We start from the raw sequence: 25351 nt of genomic DNA, 5'->3' as shown, positions 1-25351 counted from the left end.
AATACATTTAAATGAAAAATATTTACTAATAAAGGAAAGCGAGTCGGTTCTTTGAATAGAAAAGGGAAACGAAACCGGGTCGGTCAAAACACCGAAATGTAACAGCCCGATCCTTGTGTGGGGGAGTAATGCGGACACACGCCTGCGCCTGCAACAATTCATTTCTCTTCTCTCTACTCTCTGACTCTTATCTCTCATAGCTCATAGATCTTCTCAACAGAAGAAGAAGGAGCTTAAATAATCTTCAGAACCTCAATAGATAGTGACACAAAAGAATGGGGCTAGGGTTATTAGCTTCAAGGCTTATCAAACCTCGCACATCAAACCCTAGAAACCACCTCTTTCTCCTCCGTTCCATTGTAACCAAACCCGAACTCCAATCGCCCGAATCATCCGCAGCAGCAGCTGCAGCAGAGCCCATACCAGATCTTGGACCTCCACGAACACCAGTGGGAGGCGCGCGAGTGCACTTCCCGAACCCGGAGGATGCGATTGAAGTATTTGTGGATGGATATCCGGTTAAAATCCCAAAAGGGATGACGGTGTTACAAGCGTGTGAAGTAGCAGGTGTAGACATTCCTAGATTCTGTTACCACAGTAGACTCTCTATTGCTGGTAACTGCCGTATGTGTCTTGTTGAAGTTGAGAAATCTCCTAAACCTGTCGCTTCTTGTGCTATGCCCGCTCTTCCTGGTTAGTCTTTCATACTATTTTATATGTTTGGTTTTTTTTTTTTTTTTTTATGATTTAAATATGATAGTTCTCATCTTTTTGGGGCAAATTAAAAAATATGGAGGGCTGCTTTGATATAAATATGTGATAAACTTGGGTTTGATGTATTGAGTGCTACTGAATTACATTGTAATCGCCAGGTATGGGAATTTTTGGTCGGCTTTCTACTAAAATTGGATTGTTTTATATTCCGATTCATAATGTTTTGCTATTTCGCTTTATTTCTACTGTTGGTTTTCTAGCTGATTTGCATTGCTGTCAAATGCATAAGCATTCATATTTCTGACTTATAAATGTATGTTTAGTTCTTGGCCTCTTTAGTCTCCAGTAGTAATAGTTTGGTTTTGTTGGTTAAGGATTTGGGGATGGTTTGTAACATTTTAAGCTTTTCTGATTGATTGATTGCTACTTCTAACAAACAAAAAGATATGTAAATTTTTAATGTACAAATGATTTATTCTACAATCTGCATTTTATGGTTAAATTTACATTTCTTTCCAGTAAAATTTAATTTTGATTATTACGACTTGGAATAAGGGCTTCAGTTGGCACTTTCTGCATATTAATTTGTTTATTATCACGTATGGATGCTTGTCATATATGACATATTTTTATAAATATGTCTGTCTCCTTTTTAACAAATTTAGTAATTTTGTACGAATTTTTAGTACTTAATTTATTGAGATATGCTTCAGGATTTTCCAATCTAACAATCTGCATTTATTTTGCACTTCATTTTTAGTTTAAAAATTGTTTGATTTAGTGAATGTTTTGTATTTTAGGAATGAAGATCAAGACTGACACACCTTTGGCAAAGAAGGCACGTGAAGGGGTGATGGAGTTTTTGCTAATGAATCATCCTTTGGATTGTCCAATTTGTGATCAAGGTGGAGAGTGTGATCTTCAGGATCAGTCTATGGCTTTTGGATCTGACCGTGGCCGCTTCACTGAAATGAAGCGATCTGTGGTTGACAAGAACCTTGGTCCTTTGGTGAAGACTGTGATGACTCGTTGTATTCAGTGCACAAGGTCTCAATTTATCACAGTGTTCTTCTTATTTATATGTATATGAATCTGATAAAATTTTATTGTTAAATTTTGATGTGCAAAGAGCTCAAAGCACTTTTTTTTTTCGTCTCTTCAACTTACTAAAACCAACAGAAGAAGAATATAGCCTCTTAGCAAGATGAACCAGGCTTCATAACTCTGGAGCCTCATAAAAATTCTTAAGAAGATGATTGATATTTTCATCCCTGTTTTTCATGCATATTCTACCTTTTGGCCTGTGGTTCATGACCAGACCTATTGCATTATTTATGTACAGGATTTTTTTGGTAAATTCTTTTGTGGCTAGACCTGGTATATTCTTCTTTTGATTCTATTTTTTATTGTGAAGACTGAATCTTAGAGAACATGCCATTTTTTATTCTTTTTTTAATTGCCAAGGTGACCTGTAGGGAATATTACAACTTTTGGCCTTTTGTCTCAAGTAGGAGCATAATGGTGTTCTATTATTTGCCAAAATGTTCTTGTGTGCCGGTGGTGCTTGTTATTGGGTCTGTCTTTGCAATGAGGATGTGTTAGTTTAGATTCACAACTCCATTTGACCTAGAATTACTGAACTTTTTCAACTTTAGTACTACTCCTTATGTGACATTTAGCTTTATATAGCAGAGTCTATCATAAGTTCCTTTTGTTGTGTCTTTCCATCTCTAGATTTACCTATGCTGCTTCTTAAAAGAGATATAGAATCTAGTCTGGTTCTTGTTATTGTTCTAATGGTGGTACTCATGATGGGCTTTTTTTTTTCATATGCTGACACATTTAAGTATACAGATAAAATTGAATAGTTCAGACTGATAGGAGATAAATCTGACTCTTGATTTAAGTACTGTTCTTCAGCTTGTGTCTAGGCTTGCAACACAACTTAGCAAGTTTCTGACATAAATTGGTTTCTTATCGTTTTGTCTCTACAGATGTGTCAGATTTGCAACAGAAGTTGCTGGAGTCCAGGATCTTGGCATGCTAGGTCGTGGCAGTGGAGAAGAAATTGGGACTTATGTTGAAAAGCTCATGACAAGTGAACTTTCTGGAAATGTGATAGATATTTGTCCTGTTGGAGCCCTCACCTCAAAGCCTTTTGCGTTTAAAGCCCGAAACTGGGAGTTGAAAGGGACGGAGAGCATTGATGTCACTGATGCGGTTGGATCCAACATTCGGATTGATAGCAGAGGACCAGAGGTCATGCGCATTGTTCCACGGCTAAATGAGGTATATTTGGATAAGCTGTACCTCACATAATATTCTGTTATTCATTGTTTGTGGTTGTCGAAGTATCAAATCATTGCTTGCAATGTACCCCCCAAAAAGCAATACTGCTTTACAAGTGCATTTTGTCTTGTGCTATGAAGGAACTGGAATCTTTTGTTAGGAGAAGACAGAACGACTGTTCTTTCCTGTGAAGGAAAATAACTGATGTTTTTTCTCATATATTTGGATAAAAGATGGGAAATCTAGTCTCCCATCAAATATAGATATGTGTTTTGACCAACATTCGGCCATTGATAATTTTTTATTAGTTATATTCTTCTGATTGAGAAAACTATTATGGGCTGGTAATAATCAAGGTGGATGTATCTGTTTTCTTGGAGTTGGAAAGACGTCCTCAAATAAGTATAACACTGGTATCCATAATCCACTTATTAGTTTGCTTGTCAAAATAGAGGAAGTATACTATTATGTGGAAAGTATCATATAATTTATAGTTGAATATACTATTGAATGTGCTGCCTTCTGCGGCCTTGAGGCTTTTAAAGTTGTCTTGTGGTTGCTTTCTTGCCTAAATTAAATGCATATCTTATTGCAAGTACTATTCAGTTATTTCTGCATGTCTCTTAATTATGAGAGGATTTATTTTTCTTTTCTACCAGATTTAGAATGGCTTAATAAGATAAAAGACAGATAATAATAATAATATTCTTTGTTTTCCCTTTAATTGTTTGTATATCTTTTCAGTGTTTTAAGCATCTCCCAACTACAAGTTCATCTGTTCATCCTGTTGGATTGACCTATTTCAGGACATTAATGAAGAATGGATATCAGATAAGACTCGGTTTTGTTATGATGGTTTGAAGAGGCAGAGGCTAAATGATCCCATGATTCGTGGTGCTGATGGACGCTTTAAAGCTGTGAGCTGGCGTGATGCTTTAGCTGTAGTTGCAGAGGTTATGCATCAAGTTAAACCAGAGGAAATTGTTGGAGTTGCTGGAAAGTTGTCTGATGCTGAATCAATGATGGCTCTGAAAGACTTCTTAAACAAAATGGGATCGGATAATGTGTGGTGTGAAGGAAATGGCCCAAGCCCAAATGCTGATCTACGATCTGGATATATCATGAATAGCAGCATAAGTGGTCTTGAGAAGGCAGACGTATTCCTTTTGGTTGGCACCCAGGTAATGTCCTTTTATTTATGTATTTATATTTTTTGCTGTACACATGGGTTAGAGATGCCTTATCCTTGACCTATTTTATCCAATTTCTAGCTTTTAGTTAGCAATCTGCCAGCTGTTCTTATGAGGCTTGTTTTCTTGGGCATCCTGTTAAGTCTGAGGCACAATTTTAGAAGGGTGGTTGGGTAGTTAGACCCCATCTTTAGTGATTTGAGGATATGTCACATTGGTTAAAGTATCTCATTTTGTCTGTTCAATTCTCAGCCTAGAGTGGAAGCTGCCATGGTAAATGCAAGAATTCGCAAGACAGTCCGTGCAACCAATGCTAAGGTTGGTTACATTGGCCCTCCCACTGATTTCAACTATGACTCTGAGCATCTTGGCACTGACCCTCAAACTCTTCTTGAAATTGCTGAGGGTCGTCATCCCTTCTTCTCAACAATCTTAAATGCCAAAAACCCGGCAATCATTGTTGGTGCTGGAATCTTTGAGAGAACAGACAAGGATGCAATTTTTTCTGCAGTAGAAGCCATTGCTAAAAAGGGGAATGTTGTTCGACCTGACTGGAATGGGTTCAATGTGTTACTTCTCAATGCTGCCCAAGCTGCAGCCCTTGACCTTGGACTTGTACCAGAATCTGGCAAGAGTATTGAGTCTGGCAAGTTTGTGTATTTGATGGGCGCTGACGACGTGAACTTGGACAAGCTGCCAAATGATGCCTTTGTAGTTTACCAGGGGCACCATGGGGACCGTGGTGTGTATCGAGCCAATGTCATTTTGCCAGCATCAGCATTTAGTGAAAAGGAAGGGACTTATGTAAATACAGAAGGATGTGCACAACTAACTTTGCCTGCAGTTCCGACGGTCGGTGATGCTAGGGATGATTGGAAGATAATTCGGGCTCTCTCTGAGGTATCAGGGGCACGCTTGCCCTATGATTCACTTGGGGCTATCCGTTCCCGCATGAGGACTGTGGCACCAAACCTCTTAAGCATAGATGAGAGAGAGCCAGCTATTTTTGGAGCTTCACTGAAGCCTGAGTGCACCCAGAAGATGAGTTCAACTCCATTCAAGTCTGCGGTAGAGAATTTTTACATGACTGATGCAATTACCAGGGCGTCAAAGATAATGGCACAATGCAGTGCACTTCTATCAAAGAAGTGAGTACTGGATTTTGAATTTTTTAATAAATTGCAGATTGACTTTTCTTTGAATCTTCATTAAGCTATGTGAGGCCCTGTTTGGCCGAGGGCGAAACTTCTGGAACATCTAATAAAGTTATTTTAGGTTCTGCTTGTTTCACTGTAACATCGCTACAAATGTAAAAGCATTTTCCCTGTAAACTCTGTAAAAATCTGGGGACTTCCTCATTTGTTACTATATTTTGCTCAATTTTTAGAAAATGCTGGAGTTTGAGGAGGAATCAATCCTCTTCAGTTGAACTTAGTGAAAATAAGACGACAGATATTGTAACTAGTCAGGGTAGGAAAAGGCATTATCGGAAGACCTTGAGTAAAATGATCTATTTTAAGCTAGGGAGTGATAAGAGAACATTTTTTTTGTGAATTGGAGTTTGTATATTTGGAATTGTATGAAGTTTAGCTAAGCAGGTTAACTTATCCGAATAGCTGAAGGCTGTAATCCGTCTTTGAATTGCAGTAAACTGCGTTGTGGTCAAGCAATAGAGTTTCAAACTTCGGCAGACTGCAGTTTAGCAATTGCTTACAGATTTAGTGGAAGTTTCAAGGTGGAAAAGTATATTCAGCTCTGAAATGGACCTTTTCTTTTTCCATTTTTCTTTATTGTCCTGAGCTGTTCTGTAGATGTACTTTAAAAGAAAAGGGGAAAAGAAAAGGGAAGAAGCAGAATCTGAATCTTTCTGTCTTAGGCAGGTTGCTCATGGTTGCTTTGCTGCATGATATCTTGGATTAGACTTCTGAGATTGAGATAAGAAGACCCTCCTTTCTCAGTTGCCTTCTTTGCCAACTCTCCAAGCTCTTTAGCCCTTTTTCTTCTTTCATCCCTTTCCTCTCCTTCTCTCATCAGTTTATCCACAGCCCTCTTAATATCGCCTGCCTTTACCAATACGCCAAGCTTCTGTTCCTCTCCCCACTTCTCAGGAACCTCCACTCCTATCTTAACACCAATCTTCAGTACTTGAACAACCAACTTCTCATTACAAAATTGGTCCGCGAAAAGTGGCCATGTAACCATAGGCAATCCGGCAGTTATTGCTTCCAATGTTGAATTCCAACCGCAATGTGTCAGAAAACCTCCAATTGCAGGATGTGATAATATCAGTACTTGTGGCGCCCAGCCGCGAATCAGAAGACCTCTTCCTTTCGTTCTCTGCTCAAATCCACTCTCTTCAATCCATTTCTCTATTTCCCTAGACTTGTCACCTCCCCTTATGACCCAAATAAATGGTCTGTTTGATGCCTCTAAGCCTACGCCAAGTTCTACCATCTGTGCAGGAATTAGATTGCTAATACTTCCAAGACAGGCATAAACTACAGAACCTGATTGCCATGAATCAAGCCATTTTAAGCATTCGTGTTCATTAACTGATGTCTTGTTGCCTCTTTCAGCCTTGTCCAATGCGTCTTTATTGCATAATGAAACAGGACCGATGCACCAAATTCTGTTATCTCCCTTTGCTTTCTTATATTCCTTAACGTATGCTTCCTCCAACTCCTCAAATGTGTTTATAATTATTCCATAGCTGTGCTGTTCAGCTGCAAGAATCCGACTATGGAACTCTTCCAGATTTTTGGACATTGGTCCTGGAAGCTGGTCTTTAGTCAGCTCAATATGATCAGGCAAGCCAGGAACAACAAAGTATTCTGATTCTGAAGTTATGGTTTCTAAGATTTTGGAAGCGAAAATGTTATTCATGCACAGCATACAAAAGCAACAGAAACCATTGAAAGAAATTCTAGGAATCCTCCACTTGTTAGCTATGTTAACTGTCCAAGGAAAGCACATATCAGAAATTATGCAGCTTGGCCTGGGATCTAACTCTTCAAACAATTTTTCAACTGGCTGCTCAAGTTCACAAGCTGCTGTGAACAGGTTGATGGACATCTCAAATGAAGGGAGCATGTCAAAATTCTCACACCCTTCTGGCAATCCTGTTTTGTCGAAGGGAAATTGAAGCTCGAACACTTGGATTCTGAGGCCAGTATTTATGGCACGAGCAATAACAGTTTTAAATCTAGCAGCATTAAGAGGTGTAGTGACTATGGTGACAATTATACCTTGTTGAGCTAATAGTCTTGCGATATCCATCATAGGAATCATATGGCCTTGTGCCATGAAAGGAAACAAGACAAAGTGAAGCTGCTGGTTGGCTTGGGAAGGCATGGAAAATTTGCAATGAAGAAAATTACAAAAAGGAGAGAGAGAGAGAGAGAGAGAGAGAGAGAGAGAGAGAGAGAGGTTTCAAAATGGTTAGTTGCTTCGTTGCTGCTTGAGTTGCTATTGTGTGTGCATATATTTATAATGAGGTGGTTTCTTAAGAAGCCTTGTTGTTTTTACAATAGCCTTATAATAAATAAAAAAATGACATGTATCCAAATATTTTATATTTTAGTATTAAATAATTGATAGATATTTTATTATTTAAAATTAATAAATATGTGTCAATCATTTATCAATTTGGTGTTTAAATATATACAGACATCGTGATTATATAAGAATTGTCAGTAAATGTTTGCGTATGCTATTGAGTCTGTGTGAAAATAGTATACATAGGCTCGGTGTAAAGCAAGGTTCCATTCATTTAGCAATTTGTCTTCTATAAAATAATGGTGTGGTTCAAATTCTTTTGGCAGCCAGCATATAGAACAGGGCTAGGTAGTGCACATTGTGGTTCACAGGCAGAATCAGAATATGTGGATACTTTTTGTAAATTCTACATGCTATATATGGGCTTCCATCACATATAAAAACAAAATCATTTCATTATTTAGAATATGTGGAGTTCTAATTAGTTGCCTGTTGCATTTGAGAGCCTGCAATTATTGTTTCTGTTTTAAAGCTTAATTTCTGATTAAATTTTGAAAATTTTATTTTTTAATAATTTTATTTAATCATTTAGAATTCGTAAAATAAATATTTATTATTTCAATTTATTTTTAAAAATATTTTTTGATGACACTTCTTACAATAGGATAATAGAAAAAGAATGATATTATAAATTGACTATAGTTATTAAAAGAAAATATTATGAATTAGCAAAATATTTTATCTTAGACTTAACAATTTAACCATTAGGTTTTATATATATATATATATACATTCCATAAAATATTTTGTATCTAAATATAACAAATTTTTTTATTAATTTCAAATTTAGCAATGGCGAATAGGATTGACAAAAAATAGAGTACTTGCCTAGCAAGTACTCAAACTCATATCTATTTAAAACATAATTATATAAACCTTTTTCATTCCTATTTATTAATTGAACTTCACTATCCGTAGACGTTTTAAATCCTATCAATATTATCTGCATTTCATCCGAACCTCTTAAAACCTGATTATTTTTTATAAATATGTTTTATAAGTAATGGTTAATATACGAGCTGAAAGTTTATTTATATATACAAATTTAAATAATAAAATGATTTCGCTTAATAGAGTCATTTAATGTATAAATACTAATGAAATTAAAATGTAAAATTTAAATTAATAAAACAACTTACCATAATAATGTTTAGAAAATATTGATCTATTTTGTTTTATTAACTTATTTTAAATCTTTATTATTTCCTATTTAAATATTTGATTAAATTAATAGAAGATGTCTATAATTCGCATAACATATGACTAATAGAAAGATAAATTCTACTTTTATATATACACATCAAATGGCATGTTCTAGATGCTCAATTGCCCATCCAACCCAATCCATAAGTTTATGACCACAACTAAACTTAAAGACAAAATAGTAATAATACATCAAAATTTTACGACCACTAACAAAATCGATAGTTTAGCAGCTATTGATGTTATTTAAAAAAAAGAATACTTTTTTTCTAATATTAACATCGTAACTGGTATAAAATAAAATTAATCAATTTTTATACAGTTTATTTGTTAATTTATATTTGTCATACTTAAATAAATAAAAATCTATTTGAAATTTGATAAAATCTTCATTTGAATTCTGAATTTATAATATATATACATTCTTTTTTCTTTCTGTTATTTATTCATTTCTTTTTCTCTTGTATTTTTTCAGCTCTAAAGTTTAAATGAATTTTACATTCTTTATACCAAATAAAGGTATTAGGAATTTACTTGTAATGAAATTAGTTGTTTATAGGATCTAAACTAAATACAATGTAATAGTATACTAATTTGTGTTTATGAGCAAATCCAAGTAAATTTCTCACAATTTTTAAATTAAAAGATACAGTTGTGACGAAAACATAGACATAGCCTAAGACAAAAACATGATCCAATAAGCATAGCATAAGCCCACACGAAGACAAGCTTAACAGACCCTAAAATAACCAATTGTCATAGGTCGAATGCATACGTTAGTCCTTGAACTTTTTAAAAATAGTCACTTAGGCCTCTTAAACTTGTATTTAATTATTATAGCCATCTAAACTAATTTTTTTAAATCACATACATCATATTTTTACCAACTTATACATATGTATGTATCCATGCAAATAAAAGCAAGTGAAAATAAATTAATATGACATAAATATTCAAGGCCGATCCATACGTGGCTCCTTAAACTTTTTGAGACTAATCATTTACCCGCTTAAACTTTTGTTTAGTCCTTATAGCTACTTGAACTAGTTTATTTGGATCACATAAATTTTATTTTATTGTTTCCGAGAACGTGTGTAAGACAAACACTTTGACATATAACTGATTTGTTCATGTGTTAAAAGAATATATTAAAAAATAAGCTAGAAAAATAAAATAATGCTTTCAGAATCCTAAATTCCTAAATTTAAACTATTCTTCTTATCTTTAATAAACTTACGCTTTCTTTATAATAATTATAAAGTTTTATTGTCATTTTGAATATATTTATTCTCCAAGTTATAATATTTCTTTAACCAATTTTATTAAACATGAACTATGTATCACATAATCATCCACGTTTAAATACATGTCAACCAAAGTTGATAACACAAAGAGATATAAGGATTTAGGATTCCAAAAGAACTAGTTCAGGTGACTATAAGAACCAAATAAAAATTCAAGTGGCTAAATGACTATTCTCAAAAAGTTAAAAGGGCCTCGTATGCATTAGGCAATTATTAAACCCTGGACTCAGGTACATCTAACATTATTTACTTGAAACTATCAACATGTGTGGCCTGTGTTTTTTCAAAGAAAAGTGAAATTAAATGCATATTACCCATTAATAATTGATATCTATGACTATTTTCTCAGTCAAGTATCATAATATGGTAATATTATTTTTTTATTTGTTTGTTTTTTTATTTTTCACATAAAATATGACAATTAATTTTTTTATTAATATTTTTATATGCAGATGGATCTACATTTAATAATGTGTTTGCATTTTGACTTTTTTCTCTTGTTAGGATTTGGTGAATATAAAATTTAATGATATCCAATTATCAATTGGCTAAATACATTGTTATATTCACTTGCTTATTCATTATGCTCCTTATATTGATTTTTTTTTATTCCTTTGTCATTATATTTTTTTTTTAATTCTTTTATCATTGTATTAATCTTATGTCTTTTTTCTTTTTTTATGTATTAGTTCATCTCAAAGCTTCTTAAATCATATTCGAAGCAGTTACACAATTCTAATTTAGAAGACTAGAAAATGGTTTGAAGTGAAAATAATTAATTTTATTTGAATTCTTTTGTGTGATTCTTCAATCTTTCTATATATTTGCATAATTATTTTTTTATTTTAAGATTTTTTTTATAGAATTGAAAAGGAAATATATATTTTGGAACCAAAAGTTGATTTGTATTACATTGTTGAGCTGATAGATGGCTACATGTGGGGTTTTCTTTATGCAATCTTGCTTTAAGAAGTTGAGTTAAGTTTTCTATTTATTTATTTTTTTTAATAAAATTCTGCACTCTTAAATTGTTAAAAATAAAAAATATTATTATTTACAATAATAAAATAGTTTTAATGTTAGAACTAAAATAGTGAATTTACTTTTATTTATTAAGAAAGAAAATATAAAATAAGTTTAACTTATTGAATAGATAGCAAGTTATTAGGTTGAAAAGTTAAATGAGATGAACAAATAAAATAGCAATGTCTAAAAGAGACAAAGAGAGAGTGTTATTAGCATTTCTCTAACGAAACAATTAAACTATTTTTCTTATTAGATTTTTTATGTGATTTGGTTGATTTTGAATCAAAATTGATAAATTGACATAATTGCATTTTATAGTAGTATATAGGATTTTTAGTTGATTTTTAAAGCATATCTAAAAGTTAAAGATAAAAATGAAAATCCAAAAAATGGTATATATTTCCAATAAAAACGAAGGAAGCATCATACTTTATATGAAAACGGTATTATTTTATAATAAAAATTAGTATGTGTCTTGAAAAATATTATGAATCATAAATATTATATTACAAATTATATTTATATCATTTTGAAGTTATTAAGAATCTAATTTATATTACATATATGTCATTAATATTTTAAGAGAATTAAAAAACAATCATAAAAATTTTTTAAAAAATTTATAGTAAAAGATATATATCTGGTATATGTTTGGTATCTTTAATTAAAATTGTAATTTATTAAACAAATTTTAACACGAGGAGTACAATATTGTTGTTCATTTAATAAGATGTAAAATGGTATGAAAACATAATTTAGTTAAATTTAGCTATATATATATTGCAAATTTAGAAAAAGAAAAGGTAAATTTTCAGAAAATGGTATAAGTTATATTTTTATTTTAGTATAGTTGTATATATATATATCAAATATTTACATATTTAAGGAAATAGAAAAAGTACCAGTAAATAGTATACGTTCAACAAAATATGGTATGTATTAAGTATATATTTAATATCCGTAAATTTTTAATACCATATAGATTGTAGATTTAAAAAAAAAAAATAAACAAGATGAACTTTCATAAAATAGAGTATAGATTACACTTAATTTAGAATATGTTGCATGTAGAACACATTGCAATGTCTAAGAAAATGATGTCTATTTTATGTATTTTGCTATCTGTTTTCTATATTTCTAGTATAAATTTCACATATAACCAATATATACTGCTATTTCTACATGTAAGGCATTCTAAGCAGTAATTCTTTTCTAAAAGAAATAAAATAAACAGTTATATAAGATAATATTTCTGAAGCATATATAAAGTATATGTATACCATTTACATTTTTTGATTTTTTCCTCATATTATTCAGACAATTTATCACAATTTATTTGCATGTTTAATAGCAAAGTAAAAATACACCATTATATTAAATATTACATTCTTAACTTGTGAATTGCTTTCTTATAGCCTTTTCTTTTTTTTAATAATTAGACTATAACCTACTTCACTTTGCTATGATTATGATGCTGGGGAAATGAGAAGTTGCAATTGGCTAAACTTATACTATGTTGAACAACTCTATTTATTAAATAAAATAAAAAGTAATTTAGTATATATTTCGTATATCTTGGCATCTATTCAATAATAATTGGCTCATGGCTTCTTTGTGTACTGGCCATGGTTGACTTACCAAAAGAGTCTTAAAGCATCGGTTCATGGTCTTCTCTATTACAACTATTTTGCATTTCACGTTCATTTATGAACACTGCAAATCTAAACTCACAAGCTTCAAATCTGTTGAAAACAGTAAGAAGAAAAGGGAGAAAGGGAAGTAGCCTGCACATGCAAAAAAGCCTGTGCAGGGTTACTCATCACACACACATAGAGAAGGGAGCAACCATCCCTGTGACAGGGAAAGGTCACTTCAACCTTCCATAAAGAATAAAGGGACATTGGATAGAGTTTACAAGGTAACCAACTGTATAGATTAGGCTACCGTTGCACACTTGTATATATATACTAAAACAATCAAATTGTAATATCAGAATTCTTCAATAATACAATATCTCTTCACAGATTACTCAAATTCAATATGGTATCAGAGCAGGTTTCAAACCTGTGAAGTATCAATCAAAGCAAACAAAAATCAATCAAATTTTCTCAGAATTCCTTTCGAAAATTCATCATGTCTCAAAATGATAACAGATTAACCAGTGTAATTTTGAAAGGTAATTAGAATTACTTCGAGTGGTCAAAATCTGTTTACATCAGCCTCAATGGCAAGAGGAAACTAGGGTTCATCATAGGGACCAAACCCAGACCCAAACTAGAAAGGCCAGAGGCCCTGACAAAAGAAGAAACGGAAAAGATAGAAGAATGGCAAACAACATACCACATAGTTATGTCAATGCTAACCAACACAATGGAGCCCCAAATATCCAGGCTATGCATGCTGTTAGAATCATCACAGGCTATTTGGACAAAAATGAAAAGGCTATACGGGCATCAACAAAACTTTGCACATATATTCAATCTCAAGCAAGAACTTGCACAAATCACACAAGGGACAAAGAGTGATTTAGAATATACCACAAAAGTCTTAACCCGATGGGAAGAACTTCAAAATTACCTTCTCCCGACAACTGACCCACAAGAAATTCAGAAGAGAGCAGAACAGGAGCTAGTATACACATACCTGGGAGGATTGGACTCAAGCTACAAGCCCTGGTTCAGCAGCAATCCAATAGGTCAGGTTCAGTATCACATTCTTCTTTGAAAATTGCTAATCACTGTCAAAATAAAAATAACTAGATCATTGATTCTGGAGCCACTGATCACATGTCTTAGAATCCAATGAATTTGTAAAATTTTACTCCCATTGCTGATTCCCAATATGTGACAGTTGCTAATGGAAACAAGGCCGCCATTTATGGCCAAGGCACTGCCAACTTACTTAATAAAAAAATACACAATGTTTTACTACTCCTTGAATTTAAATAAAATTTGCTATCTATTGGTAAAATCACTCGTGATTTAAATTGCAATGTCATATTCTCACCATCCACAGTGCAATTTCAAGACCGAATTACAGGGAAGACGATTGGTGGAGGACGACTAGAAAACGGGCTATATTATCTTAAAGACCCAACCAGCCAATGCCTCATGGCCACTCCACCTATTGGTCCAGGCATGTTGATGCATAGGCGGTTTGGGCACCCTTCTGATTTTTTCTTGAATAAACTTTTTCATTATAAATTAAACTCTAGTTGTTATGATGTGTGCAAATTTTCCAAACATACTCGTTTATCTTTTCCTTTATCTTCCACTGTTTCTACCAAACTTTTTGAACTAATTCACTCTGATGTTGGGGACCTGCCCTTGTTAAGTCTTATAATTATTACAGGTATTTTGTTATATTTATTGATAATTATTCTCGTACCACTTGGGATTTCTTACTCAAAGGGAAACATGAGGTATTCACTTGCTTTCAAGATTTTTTTCACTTTATTCAAAATCAGTACGATGCCAACATTAAAATTTTTCGATAAGATAATGTCACTGAATATATCAACAAACACTTTACTTACTTTTTTAAATAAAATGGTATTTTGCACCAAACTACGTGCATTAATACTCCTGAACAAAACGGGGTTTCTGAAAGAAAAAATCGGTATCTTCTTAAAGTCACCAGAACTTTACTTTTCCAAAGTCATGTTCCCAACTTATTTTGGTCTGATGCTATTCTTACTGCCACATATCTTATCAATCGATTGCCAAGTGTCACTTTACAAAACCTCAGTCCCTTAGAAATTCTAAAAGGACGAAAAATAAAATTAGGGCACATAAGAGTTTTTGGTTGTATTTGTTATGTTCATATCAAACAACTCCACAAGTTTAATAAAAGTTCGGTTAAAACCATATTTTTAGGATACTCTTCTCAAAAGAAGGGATATAAATGCTATGATCCTATTACTCACAAAACATATATTTCATGGGATGTTTCCTTTGTTGAAAATGACTCTTATTGTCCCTCTCCATCTCACACTCATGGGCCACAATTTCTTCAGGGGAGGAAGTGAAAGACTGGAAGATGAATCTGAATCCACTCAAGAAATTGTCTTGAGGCGATCCACTCGACAGACACGCCCCCTGCAAAACTCCGAGACTATGTGTCTTAGAAAGTATCGTACCCAATTCAATACTTCATTGCATATAATAAGTTCTCAAATCAATATCAGACATACCTAAGTAACATCACAACCCATACCGAACCTACACCCTTTTATAAAGCCAATACCAACCCAAAATGGTGTAAGGCCATGGAAGAAGAACTCCAAGCCCTAGAAAAAAAATAACACATGGGACATCATGCCTCTTCCTCTAACCAAAAAACTGTAAGGTGCAAATGGGTGTACAAAATAAAGTACAACTGTGATGGGACAGTTGAAAGGTACAAAGCTAGGCTAGTAGCCAAAGGATTCACCCAAACCTATAGGGTTGATTACCAAGAAACCTTTGCCCCTATTGCAAAAATGAACACCGTTCGAATTCTTTTATCTGTTGCCACTAATCTAGGATAGAACCTTTTTCAAATGGACGTGAAAAATACATTTCTTCAAGGTAACCTAGAAGAAGAAGTTTACATGACCCTTTCTCCAGGACATAAATCCACGTCAGACTATTCGCTGGTATGTAAACTAAAAAAGGCAATCTACGGATTGAAACAATCTCCAAAAGTGTGGCATGCCAAACTAAGCATCTTTCTCTTAAATATTAATTTCAGTAAAAGCACTTCAGATTCCTCTATGTTTGTCAAACATACACACACACATACTATTGTTGTCCTTGTATATGTTGATGACATCATAATAACAGGAAATGACGACCAAGAAATTAAAAAGGTCAAGCAAAGTCTAAATAGAGAATTCGACATCAAAGAACTAGGTCAACTGTCATACTTCCTTAGAATAGAAATGGCCAAATCAGACAAAGGGTTGTTCCTATCTTAGAGGAAGTATGTCCTCGACCTGCTAAAAGAGACTGGGAAACTGGAAGCAAAACCAGTCAACACTCTAATGGAAATCAATGTCAAACTTAATTTGGAATACGGTGAGCCTGTCTCTGACATCGGTCAATATCAACGCTTGGTAGGTAAATTAATCTACCTAACCGTTACAAGGCCTAATATTGCATATGCAGTAAGTATGGTAAGCCAATTCATGCACGCTCCCCGCACAAGTCACTCAGAAGCAATTTACAGGATAATTAGGTATCTCAAGGGCACCCCAGGTCAAGGAATCTGGATGAAGAAAAATAACACTAACACTATAGTTGGTTTCTCTGACGCAGATTGGGCACGAAGCTGTGATAGAAAATTAACTACAGGCTTTTGCACCTTCGCAGGGGGAAACTTGGTAACATGGAAGAGTAAAAAGCAAAGTGTTGTTGCAAGATCAAGTTAGAGGCTGAGTATCGGGCCATGGCTTCTACAGCTAGTGAGCTCACCTAGATCAAGCAAGTTCTCCAAGATTTAAAAATTGAATGCAATGAATCCATGAAGATGTACTGTGACAACCAGGAAGCGCGTCATATTGCATCCAATCCAGTGTTTCATGAACGTACCAAACACATTGAAGTGGATTGCCACTTCATTAGAGAAAAAGTTCAATCAAGCAAAATTGAAACACCATTTGTCAGAATTCATGACCAGTTAGCCGACGTATTCACGAAAGCTCTCAATAAAAATAGTCATCAAACCATTCTCAGCAAGATGGGTTCCATCAACCTCTACGAACCCAACTTAAGGGGGAGTGTTGAAAACAGTAAGAAGAAAAGGGAGAAAGGGAAGTAGCCTCAGACACTGCACAGGCAGAAAAGCCTATGCAGGGTTACTCATCACAGGCACATAGAGAATGGAGCAACCATCTCTATGACAAGGAAAGGTCACTTCAACCTTCCCTAAAGAAGAAAGGGATGTTGGACAGAGTTTACAAGGCAACCAACTGTATAGATTAGGTTACCGTTGCACACTTGTATATATATACTAGAACAATCAAATTGTAAGCTCTATCTCTTCACAGATTAATCAAATTCAACAAAATCGAATCCATTTCAACCCAAGACATCACAAACTTCAAACCATATCAATGGTAACAAATATGGAAAATATTATTAATAAAAATAATTAATAAAAAATGAATAGAAGATATCCAAAAATAGGAATAAAGAAATTTGGTAATTCTCATCATCGTTATCAACCCCCTTATCCTAGTCATTGTTATAACTCAAGAGTAGCAATTAAGATTTCAGAATAGTAAAATTTAGTTTATCATCATCTTCCTCAACTTAAATTTGTTTCTCCTAATCTCCAGCAAGTAAAACATACACTGTTGCTGCGTTTTCTTCTCCTTTCTCTTGCTTATTTTCCTAATGGCGAGCAATACTTCTCCTTCAACACACCAGAGGTTCCAAATGTGCTACAAAGAGTATATAAAATTGATTCCATAATATTCTTTTTTAGAAGCCAAATAACAAGAACTGAAAAAAAAATAGAAGAGGGAGAAGAGAGATTGTGAGAAAAGAAGAAGAAATAACTATTGAACAGGGTTCTAAGGTCAGCCCGTGACCCCTGAATGCCGAAGGCATTCTTGGGGTGATGTCGTAGTTCCTACGGGATGGAAATGATGGGGTCGGTTTATGAATTTTCTTTCCTTTTGGGCATTTTGCTAAAAGATTGAAAGAAAATAGTGCATCAAGCTGTTCGTTAGGGCCAACTTAATCTTCTTTCCCAGGGATTCCAGATGAGGGAACCCTAGGAGAGCCGTCGACTCCAACTATCGTCCATGTACGATCCATACTAGATATGACCAACTGCTCATCTTACCTCCTCTATATTCTTGGCAGCTCATTTTTGTCTCAGTAGAGTCTTTCAGTGACATGTTTTGGTCCTCAGAACACGTACAAAACAAAGAGAAATAGATTAGAAAAAAAGGTAAAAAAAATTAAAATTTAAGTATAGAAATCAAAACAATTTAAAAAAAAGGCTAAATGTTTGAAAAATAACTATAAAAAAGGCTGGTAATGAGCGTAATTTAGGTGAAAGCAAAAAGAAATTGCCACATAATGGCACCAAGATGTTTAGAACAAGATGTCTGCAGCATAATTCCATTTAATTTCTTTTTCAAATGGTAAATGTATCTCAAGCTAATTTGCACATATTAATTGAAATTATATTGACTGATTCGATTTGAAGAGCATATTCTGCCACATTACATAGGTACAATAATAGAATATTCAAATAAATAAAATGGAAGAGATATAATTGACTTTTGATGAAGACAATATTATATCTTCCTTACGTTGACTATAGAGAATAAAAAACTCTTAATCAATCATTGCAGGAGATATATATAACATATCCAAGATCTAACTCTCAAGTCCAACAATTATTATTATTATTATTATTTTCTGCTGCTTCTTGCCATGATGAACAGCTTGATTAGGAATTTGAGCCTTTACTCTTCAATCTTTTGGTGTAATTCTATCAGATTCTGAGATAAGACATTCATTTTCCCATCCATCTTCTAAACTGTCTGAATGTTTTTGTGGCTGAGGTCTCTTGTAATATATTGCATACAGAATCATTTGGGCTGTTCCAAGACCAAATCCTGTCCCATTTGGTAGCTAAAAAAGATCCATCCAGATTTCCAATGGCAATGTATTAGTACTCGGTACTACTAAATAGCAATACGTATCATTGAAATAACAGAGATATAGCAAATGAAGATCAGAAAGATGGATTAGTTGAAATAAAGGTATACAATTTGCCATGAAAACTTATTGGCTAGTCTAGATGTATGTTATCACCTATACATCAAACCTATAAATAATCGGTACATACTTATTAGTTTTAGATAATTAAATGTGTCAATTATTCTATGTGAAAACATAATACTCCTACATGCATAGTACTCTTCTACATGTTAAGTGTATATATCTCATATAGGGAAGAGTTACCCATTTGCTTTTAACCTAAAAGAAAATGTATAACTTGTTGAGAACTTACCCCAATGAACCAATCTTTGGCAAGAATAGCATAGAGAGTCCAAACTCCACCATTTATGAAAAGGAAAAATGAGAGGAGGAACGGCATGAATTCAACACTCTTAGTTGTTATCACTGTTTTCTGTACATTACAATGAATTGGTATTAATTGGTAAAGGTTCTTCGTTACTTACTTTAGAACACACTCTTACAATGAAAATGAAAACAAAACTCATGATACTTGAAACACATTTATTAATAGTGCCAACTGAATTCAGGGTTAATCAATAAATTTTGTTATAATCTCACTATATGTTCTTTAATTTTAATTTTAAATTAAAAATATAATTTTTTTTAATGAGCTGTTTCTTTTATAAAAAGACTAACTTTTTTTTTAAAACGTATCAAATACCAGAAGAGAATTTTCTTTATGATTTTCATATTACAACCACCGAAGAGAAATTAGGTTATTTTTCTGAAAACAAATGGAGCCTTTGTTTTTGAAAATATGAATTGTAGGAAAAAGAAAAACTGTACTATTATACTAATATGACAATAATGTTGTAGTTACTGTTATTGGTTCCAACATTTTGGAAAATGAGAATTATGAAATTACAAAACTTGGTCTAAGTTGTAGGAATGTTTTAACTTATTACCATGGCTGAAAGAGGTGAACCATATGCAGCCATACTGAAGAAAACACAGAAGAATCCAGCAACATCAATTTGTGCTTCTCTTTTTAAGAACAACTGAGTAATTATGACTACTGCTGCTGGAAATCCCACATCCAAAACCCCAGCTAATATGGCAGTAATAAACTATTATATATGCAACACACATAAAAACAGATTATTAGTGACTATAACCAATAACTTAATTAATTATCCTCCTCCTTTAAATTCTTAAAATGAAATACTTACTTTCATTCTTGGAGGTGCAAAGAGTAGAAACAGTAGCACAAAAATAATCTCACAAACAGCACCAAACCCATTAACAGTGGCAACAAGGATACTATTAGGCTTCAGGATCCCATAGTAGACCCAACAATATGCATTTATTAACTTGCAAATATAAGGCATGCTTTCAAATTCCTCTGTTGATTTATTCACCACAATTCTCCAGAAAGTCTTTCTGCAACAACACCCTCAAATTGTTTTGCTCATTTCTTGATAAAAATGAAAAGCATAAATATATTAACTTTGACAATGGAAATGAACTTGTTTGTACTTACACAGGAGCAAGGTAGACAAGTCCTGTAGTGATGTTGCCTGATGAGAACATACAAGAACATAGAGAAGTTGAAGAAATATTTTAAATCAATTATTTCTTGATTGCATGAATAATATTATGCAGTTGGAAAAAAAAAAAAGGAAGAAGGAAAGTCTTTTATATTTACCTAGCACACCAAGAGTGAGAATTATGTCACTCTTGGAGAAAGAAAATAAGGTGGCCATGTAAAGAAGATGATAGATAGCTTTCAGTGGTAAAGAAGTGTGAAGAGAGGTACCCTTCTTGGTTTGAATTTAAGTGTTTGATAATAAACTTTTTTCTTTTCATGAAAGATTGACTTGTTGACCAGCTTCAGTAGATTCACAAACCATGAACAAATTAATTTCAGACAATCATTAAACACAAGAATTTAGTTTGGTAGACATGCATTTAGTGCTAATGTTTTTTTTTTTTTAAATCTCAAACAATTATTTAAAAAATATAAATATATTATTTTAAGCTGCTACATTCTTATGTATACATACATATATACATAAGAATAGGTCTTCAGATATTTTGTTAAGGTCAATTCATGTTTATTTTAATTTTGTCATTTTGTACTTTAACTTTTCTGTTTCTGTTTCATTCACAGCAATCAATTAAGTGGGTTTGTTGTAGTTGTAGTGGGATTTAAGTGTTTATCTTAATAAAGTGTCATAAAAATATTAAAGATAAACTTTTTTTGGAAGAAAAAAGTATACTTATTTCAAATACATTAAAGAATTTAAAATATATCAAGATTTCATTTAAGTTATAATTAATATTTAATTTCAGAAATGATTTTATAAAGTATACAAATTCAGTATCAAACAAAAGCTAATAGCTAACTAGGAACAATTTAATTCAACAGTGTCATTTAAAGTCATATTCTTCCACATGATTACCTAATTTCATGTCTCCATGCTGCCTTTATTTATTTTATTGCCCATTTTCTAATTATGAATGATGGGTTCTATTATATATTAATTATTATGAGGTGAAAACTTTACTTTAAAAAAGAAAAAGAACATTTACTGCATATTTTGTTTGCCTTTGTATAGTTTCTGCCAGTGTCATTTTCATAACAAGCCTTGGGCATCCAATTGTCTGTCCAGCTCTTCCAATTTTTTCTTTTTGTCGTGGTTTATTTATAAAATAAGATCATTTTTCAAAATAAATTCAGCCGGTTAAAAAAAATTGCAAAGGAAAAGAAGAAAAATATCCTGATTAAACGTACAAACAACCTGTCATGAAATGGGACAATTTATCAGCTACCAGTCAAATATTGAAGTCTGCTAAGATTTCAATCGACCATGCATCCATCACAACGAGGCATCTATCAATTCATATGTGAGATTTGATGGTGATTACAGTATTTATTATCAGATTGAGATCCTTTTATATTCAAATTGAACATAATAGTTTATGTTTACAATTTAGATCTATAATTTTAAATGATCTTTGATGTTCAATTTAAGAAAATGACTAAAAGTAAGGTTGATCTTTATAGAGTTTGATTTTTATAGTGTTTATAGTAATATGATTATATTAAAATTGATTCAATTAAGTGTATACGAAAAGAAAGTTAATTATAGAGCTATTTTCTTTATAGAAAATTATGAATTTTCATTTTATTAAAAAATATAAGTACAACTTGATCAATATTTAAAAATAAAAATAAATACAATCAAGAATAAAACCAGTCCTCAAGAATAAATAGCTATTTTCTCCAACCTGGTGAGATGTTCCAGCAGATCCTATGAGCTTGGAGGATTGGTTTACATCCAGTGGGATGCAATTTGGAAAGCATTTATTGACCTTAAAAGCTTGGAGAATTCTTTTATCCCCCTTAGGTGTACGTGAATTCAGAATTTATTTTAACAGATTTTTATTATCTTTGACCTATATGAACACTTTTTAGGGTTACAATCTTCATCCTTTGACCTAGATCCTATTTTGAAGCCACCAAAACATAGAAAGAGCCTAAAATTGAAGATATAAACTCTCAACAATATTAGATTAAAGATTAAAATCCAACATTATTGTTTTATCTTATCAAGTGCAGCAGTAAAAGAAAACATTTCTTTTGTTATAGCTTCAATTCTTTTCATAATAATTCTATAATTATAATTAATAGTAACCATTATTTTAGTCAATATTACACACAAACATGACAAATATTAAAAACTTATTTTTTTTTCCTTTATAAGCCAATCCATTATTTTATTTGCTTTTTACATTTCATTTATATGAGTTAGGAAATTCAAAGCAAATACGTCATTTTTAATTTCTAAATTTCATTAAGTTATATGTTAATGAATTAAATAGGTTAAAATAATAATTTTTTAAAATTTTGTACACAATCCATTTTTAAAAAAATAATAAGGAAGAGCTTCATTAGGGGCTTTAAGTAATTTCTTTTTTATCCGTAATTTATATATTTAGGAGAGTATATTTAATAAAGACTTTTAAATTTTGTAGACTTTTTTAAATAAATTACTTTTAAAAAGTTCCTAAATTTTTAATGGTTTTTACAGAGTAGATAATTTTTTGAATGGCTTTCATAGACTTTAACTTTTATAGACATTGATAGATTTTTATTAATTTTTACATATTATTATTTATCTGTTATTTAATCATTTAAAAATGAATTTAATCATTTTATTTTTATTTTTTTTATTTTTTTACGTTTACTTTAAATATTATTTCACATAATGTTATATGCAACATCATACACAAGTAACAAATTTCTGTTGTATTAAATTCATACCCTTTTTAAAAAAAATTATCTCACAATATGGACACTATTTTTTTGTTAATAGAATAATTCTTTAAAAAGAAATTATCATATTACAATTTGTCTCCAATTAAGCTACTAAATTCATGACATACTCGTTGATGTAGATCCAATAAAAATAGTTAAAGCTTTTGAATTGTATGAGATTTCCGACAAGTCATCTACTTAAAAGGACCCTCCCTGCAGTGTGCCTCCTTGAATTATTCGGTCAATTTCATATAGGGCAAGATTATCTGAAAGAAATCAATTTGACTTTTTTAAAAAAATCAATGCAATGCTAATATCAAATGTCTTAGTAGAATATTTAATTATAAAAGAAAATATGGATGTACAAAATCGATGAAGGATAAATGCAAGAAAATATCAAGCCTAAGGTTGACCGAATCTTGCATGATCATTTGAGTTTATTTTTAGACTTATTTAAACCATGACACCGTTTCAGCTTGAAAATGAAGGGGCCAAACGAATTTCCTTGAAGAGGAAACCAAAAGAAGGTGCTCAATATGTGTGGCTTAACTTAAAAGTGCACCAACTTTAAAGAAAAAACAATAAGGCAGCCGCATATATTATTATTTAGGAATAAATCTTGATTGATTTAGTTATATTTTTCTTAATTAGGATTGATTAAATTAATTAGACTTCTTATATTATTATTTTGAAAGTCTTTTATTATTTCCTTTTAGAATAGATTTTTTATTATTTTCTAATTAAGCATAGTTCCTTATTTTATTTATTAAGGAAACTTCTATTTAGCATATTCTTTAGCTAATTCCTATTTAATTTTTTTCATTTATACAAATAGAAAATTAGGGTAATGTCTTCATAAATTTAAATCATATGTAGCCGAATGGCACAAGTTAATAAATATTTTGAGTTTAAATATTATTGTGATATTTATTCTTATTTGATTCTTTGGAAGAACTTCGAACTTATCAAGAACTTGTTCTTATGGTGTTCAAACAAAGACTTAAACTCACCTTCTATCTTATACCAAGGTTCGAGATACAAGTTATCTTTGGGTTAAGGTTCATCAAAAATTAGATTTAGCTTTCTTGGGAAAGCATATTCTAATTTCACATGTTAAGTTTTGTCACAAGTTGCCAAGGTTCATATCACTCGTTATATTTTGTTTATTACTTATTTGATAAATACTTTAAATTAATAATATTCACGCTTACTAATTATTTGATAAATACTTAAATGACAATTACACTTACCAGCAGAAAAAATTGCTCAAATAATCTTTCTAATAAAATCTAGAAATCTATATATGGTGGGGTTGTTTACTCAAAACAATTTATTAAATGCTTCATTTGAAATTTCTATTTTTATGTGGATCCTTTTAAAATTAAATTAAAAATTTCTAATTAATTTTTTTATATGTATAAGTACAATAAAATATTATTAGAAAATAATATTTAACTTCTAAAGTTTAAGTTAATTTCTTATACATTTTAATATGGAGAATATAATAAAGAGAAATGAAGACTATAATGAAGGAGAATTTTAAAAGAAAAAAGATAAATTTAAAAAAAAAAAAGTCTATTGAAATCTTGAAAAAAATGAAAGAGAAATCTTGAAAATAAAAAATTCATAACAATACATTAAAAGTCATTAAAAGTATATAAAAGCTTATGTCTATAAAAGTTAATAACTTTTTGTATACTAGCTTACTTTTAAAAATTTTATAAAAATTGTAATAAAAATTTTCTAACTTTTATAGATTAAAATTTTTTAAAAGTCTATATTAAATATTTATATAGAATTTTTTCAAAGTTATTATTGAATACATCCTGACTTTTAAACTCCATCAAAGTCTTGATTGAATACACTCTCCTTAAATTATTATTATTATTTTTTTTGGTACTAGAATTATATAGTAACATGCTTTTTCCAAACATGAATTATGAGGAGTAATTATAAATATTACTAATTGCTACCTGAGCTTTACATAATTCAATCCATATTATGGCTAATTTCAATATCCATTTAATTGCTTGCCCATATTTGCCTAATCTTAAGATTGTTTAAGGC

General features: G+C 31.7%; 3 protein-coding genes across 3 annotated transcripts; 1 reads left to right on the top strand and 2 right to left on the bottom strand.

Moving 5' to 3' along the window:
• The first annotated feature begins 69 nt into the window (after positions 1 to 69).
• On the top strand, positions 70 to 5561 carry LOC8272194 (NADH dehydrogenase [ubiquinone] iron-sulfur protein 1, mitochondrial). The gene is made up of 5 exons (XM_002531885.4): positions 70 to 693; positions 1515 to 1761; positions 2709 to 3003; positions 3810 to 4184; positions 4446 to 5561. The coding sequence occupies exons 1-5, from the start codon at positions 276 to 278 to the stop codon at positions 5343 to 5345; spliced, it is 2235 nt and encodes a 744-aa protein (XP_002531931.1). The 5' UTR covers positions 70 to 275; the 3' UTR covers positions 5346 to 5561.
• A 236-nt stretch (positions 5562 to 5797) lies between these two features.
• On the bottom strand, positions 5798 to 7673 carry LOC8272193 (UDP-glycosyltransferase 73C25). Its single transcript, XM_002531884.4, has one exon. It carries the CDS (start codon positions 7542 to 7544, stop codon positions 6066 to 6068), a length of 1479 nt encoding a protein of 492 aa, XP_002531930.1. The 5' UTR covers positions 7545 to 7673; the 3' UTR covers positions 5798 to 6065.
• A 9847-nt stretch (positions 7674 to 17520) lies between these two features.
• Positions 17521 to 20911, bottom strand: LOC8272192 (bidirectional sugar transporter SWEET16). The gene is made up of 6 exons (XM_002531883.4): positions 20669 to 20911; positions 20504 to 20540; positions 20193 to 20403; positions 19929 to 20090; positions 19295 to 19414; positions 17521 to 18912 (listed from the first exon to the last, which is right to left on the bottom strand). The coding sequence occupies exons 1-6, from the start codon at positions 20724 to 20726 to the stop codon at positions 18751 to 18753; spliced, it is 750 nt and encodes a 249-aa protein (XP_002531929.1). The 5' UTR covers positions 20727 to 20911; the 3' UTR covers positions 17521 to 18750.
• Positions 20912 to 25351: the final 4440 nt, after the last annotated feature.

This window comes from Ricinus communis, chromosome 5, assembly GCF_019578655.1.
Source record: "Ricinus communis isolate WT05 ecotype wild-type chromosome 5, ASM1957865v1, whole genome shotgun sequence".
NCBI lineage: Eukaryota > Viridiplantae > Streptophyta > Magnoliopsida > Malpighiales > Euphorbiaceae > Ricinus > Ricinus communis.
Note: the sequence above shows the minus strand (reverse complement) of the source record. Positions and strands in the feature narration are given on the sequence as shown.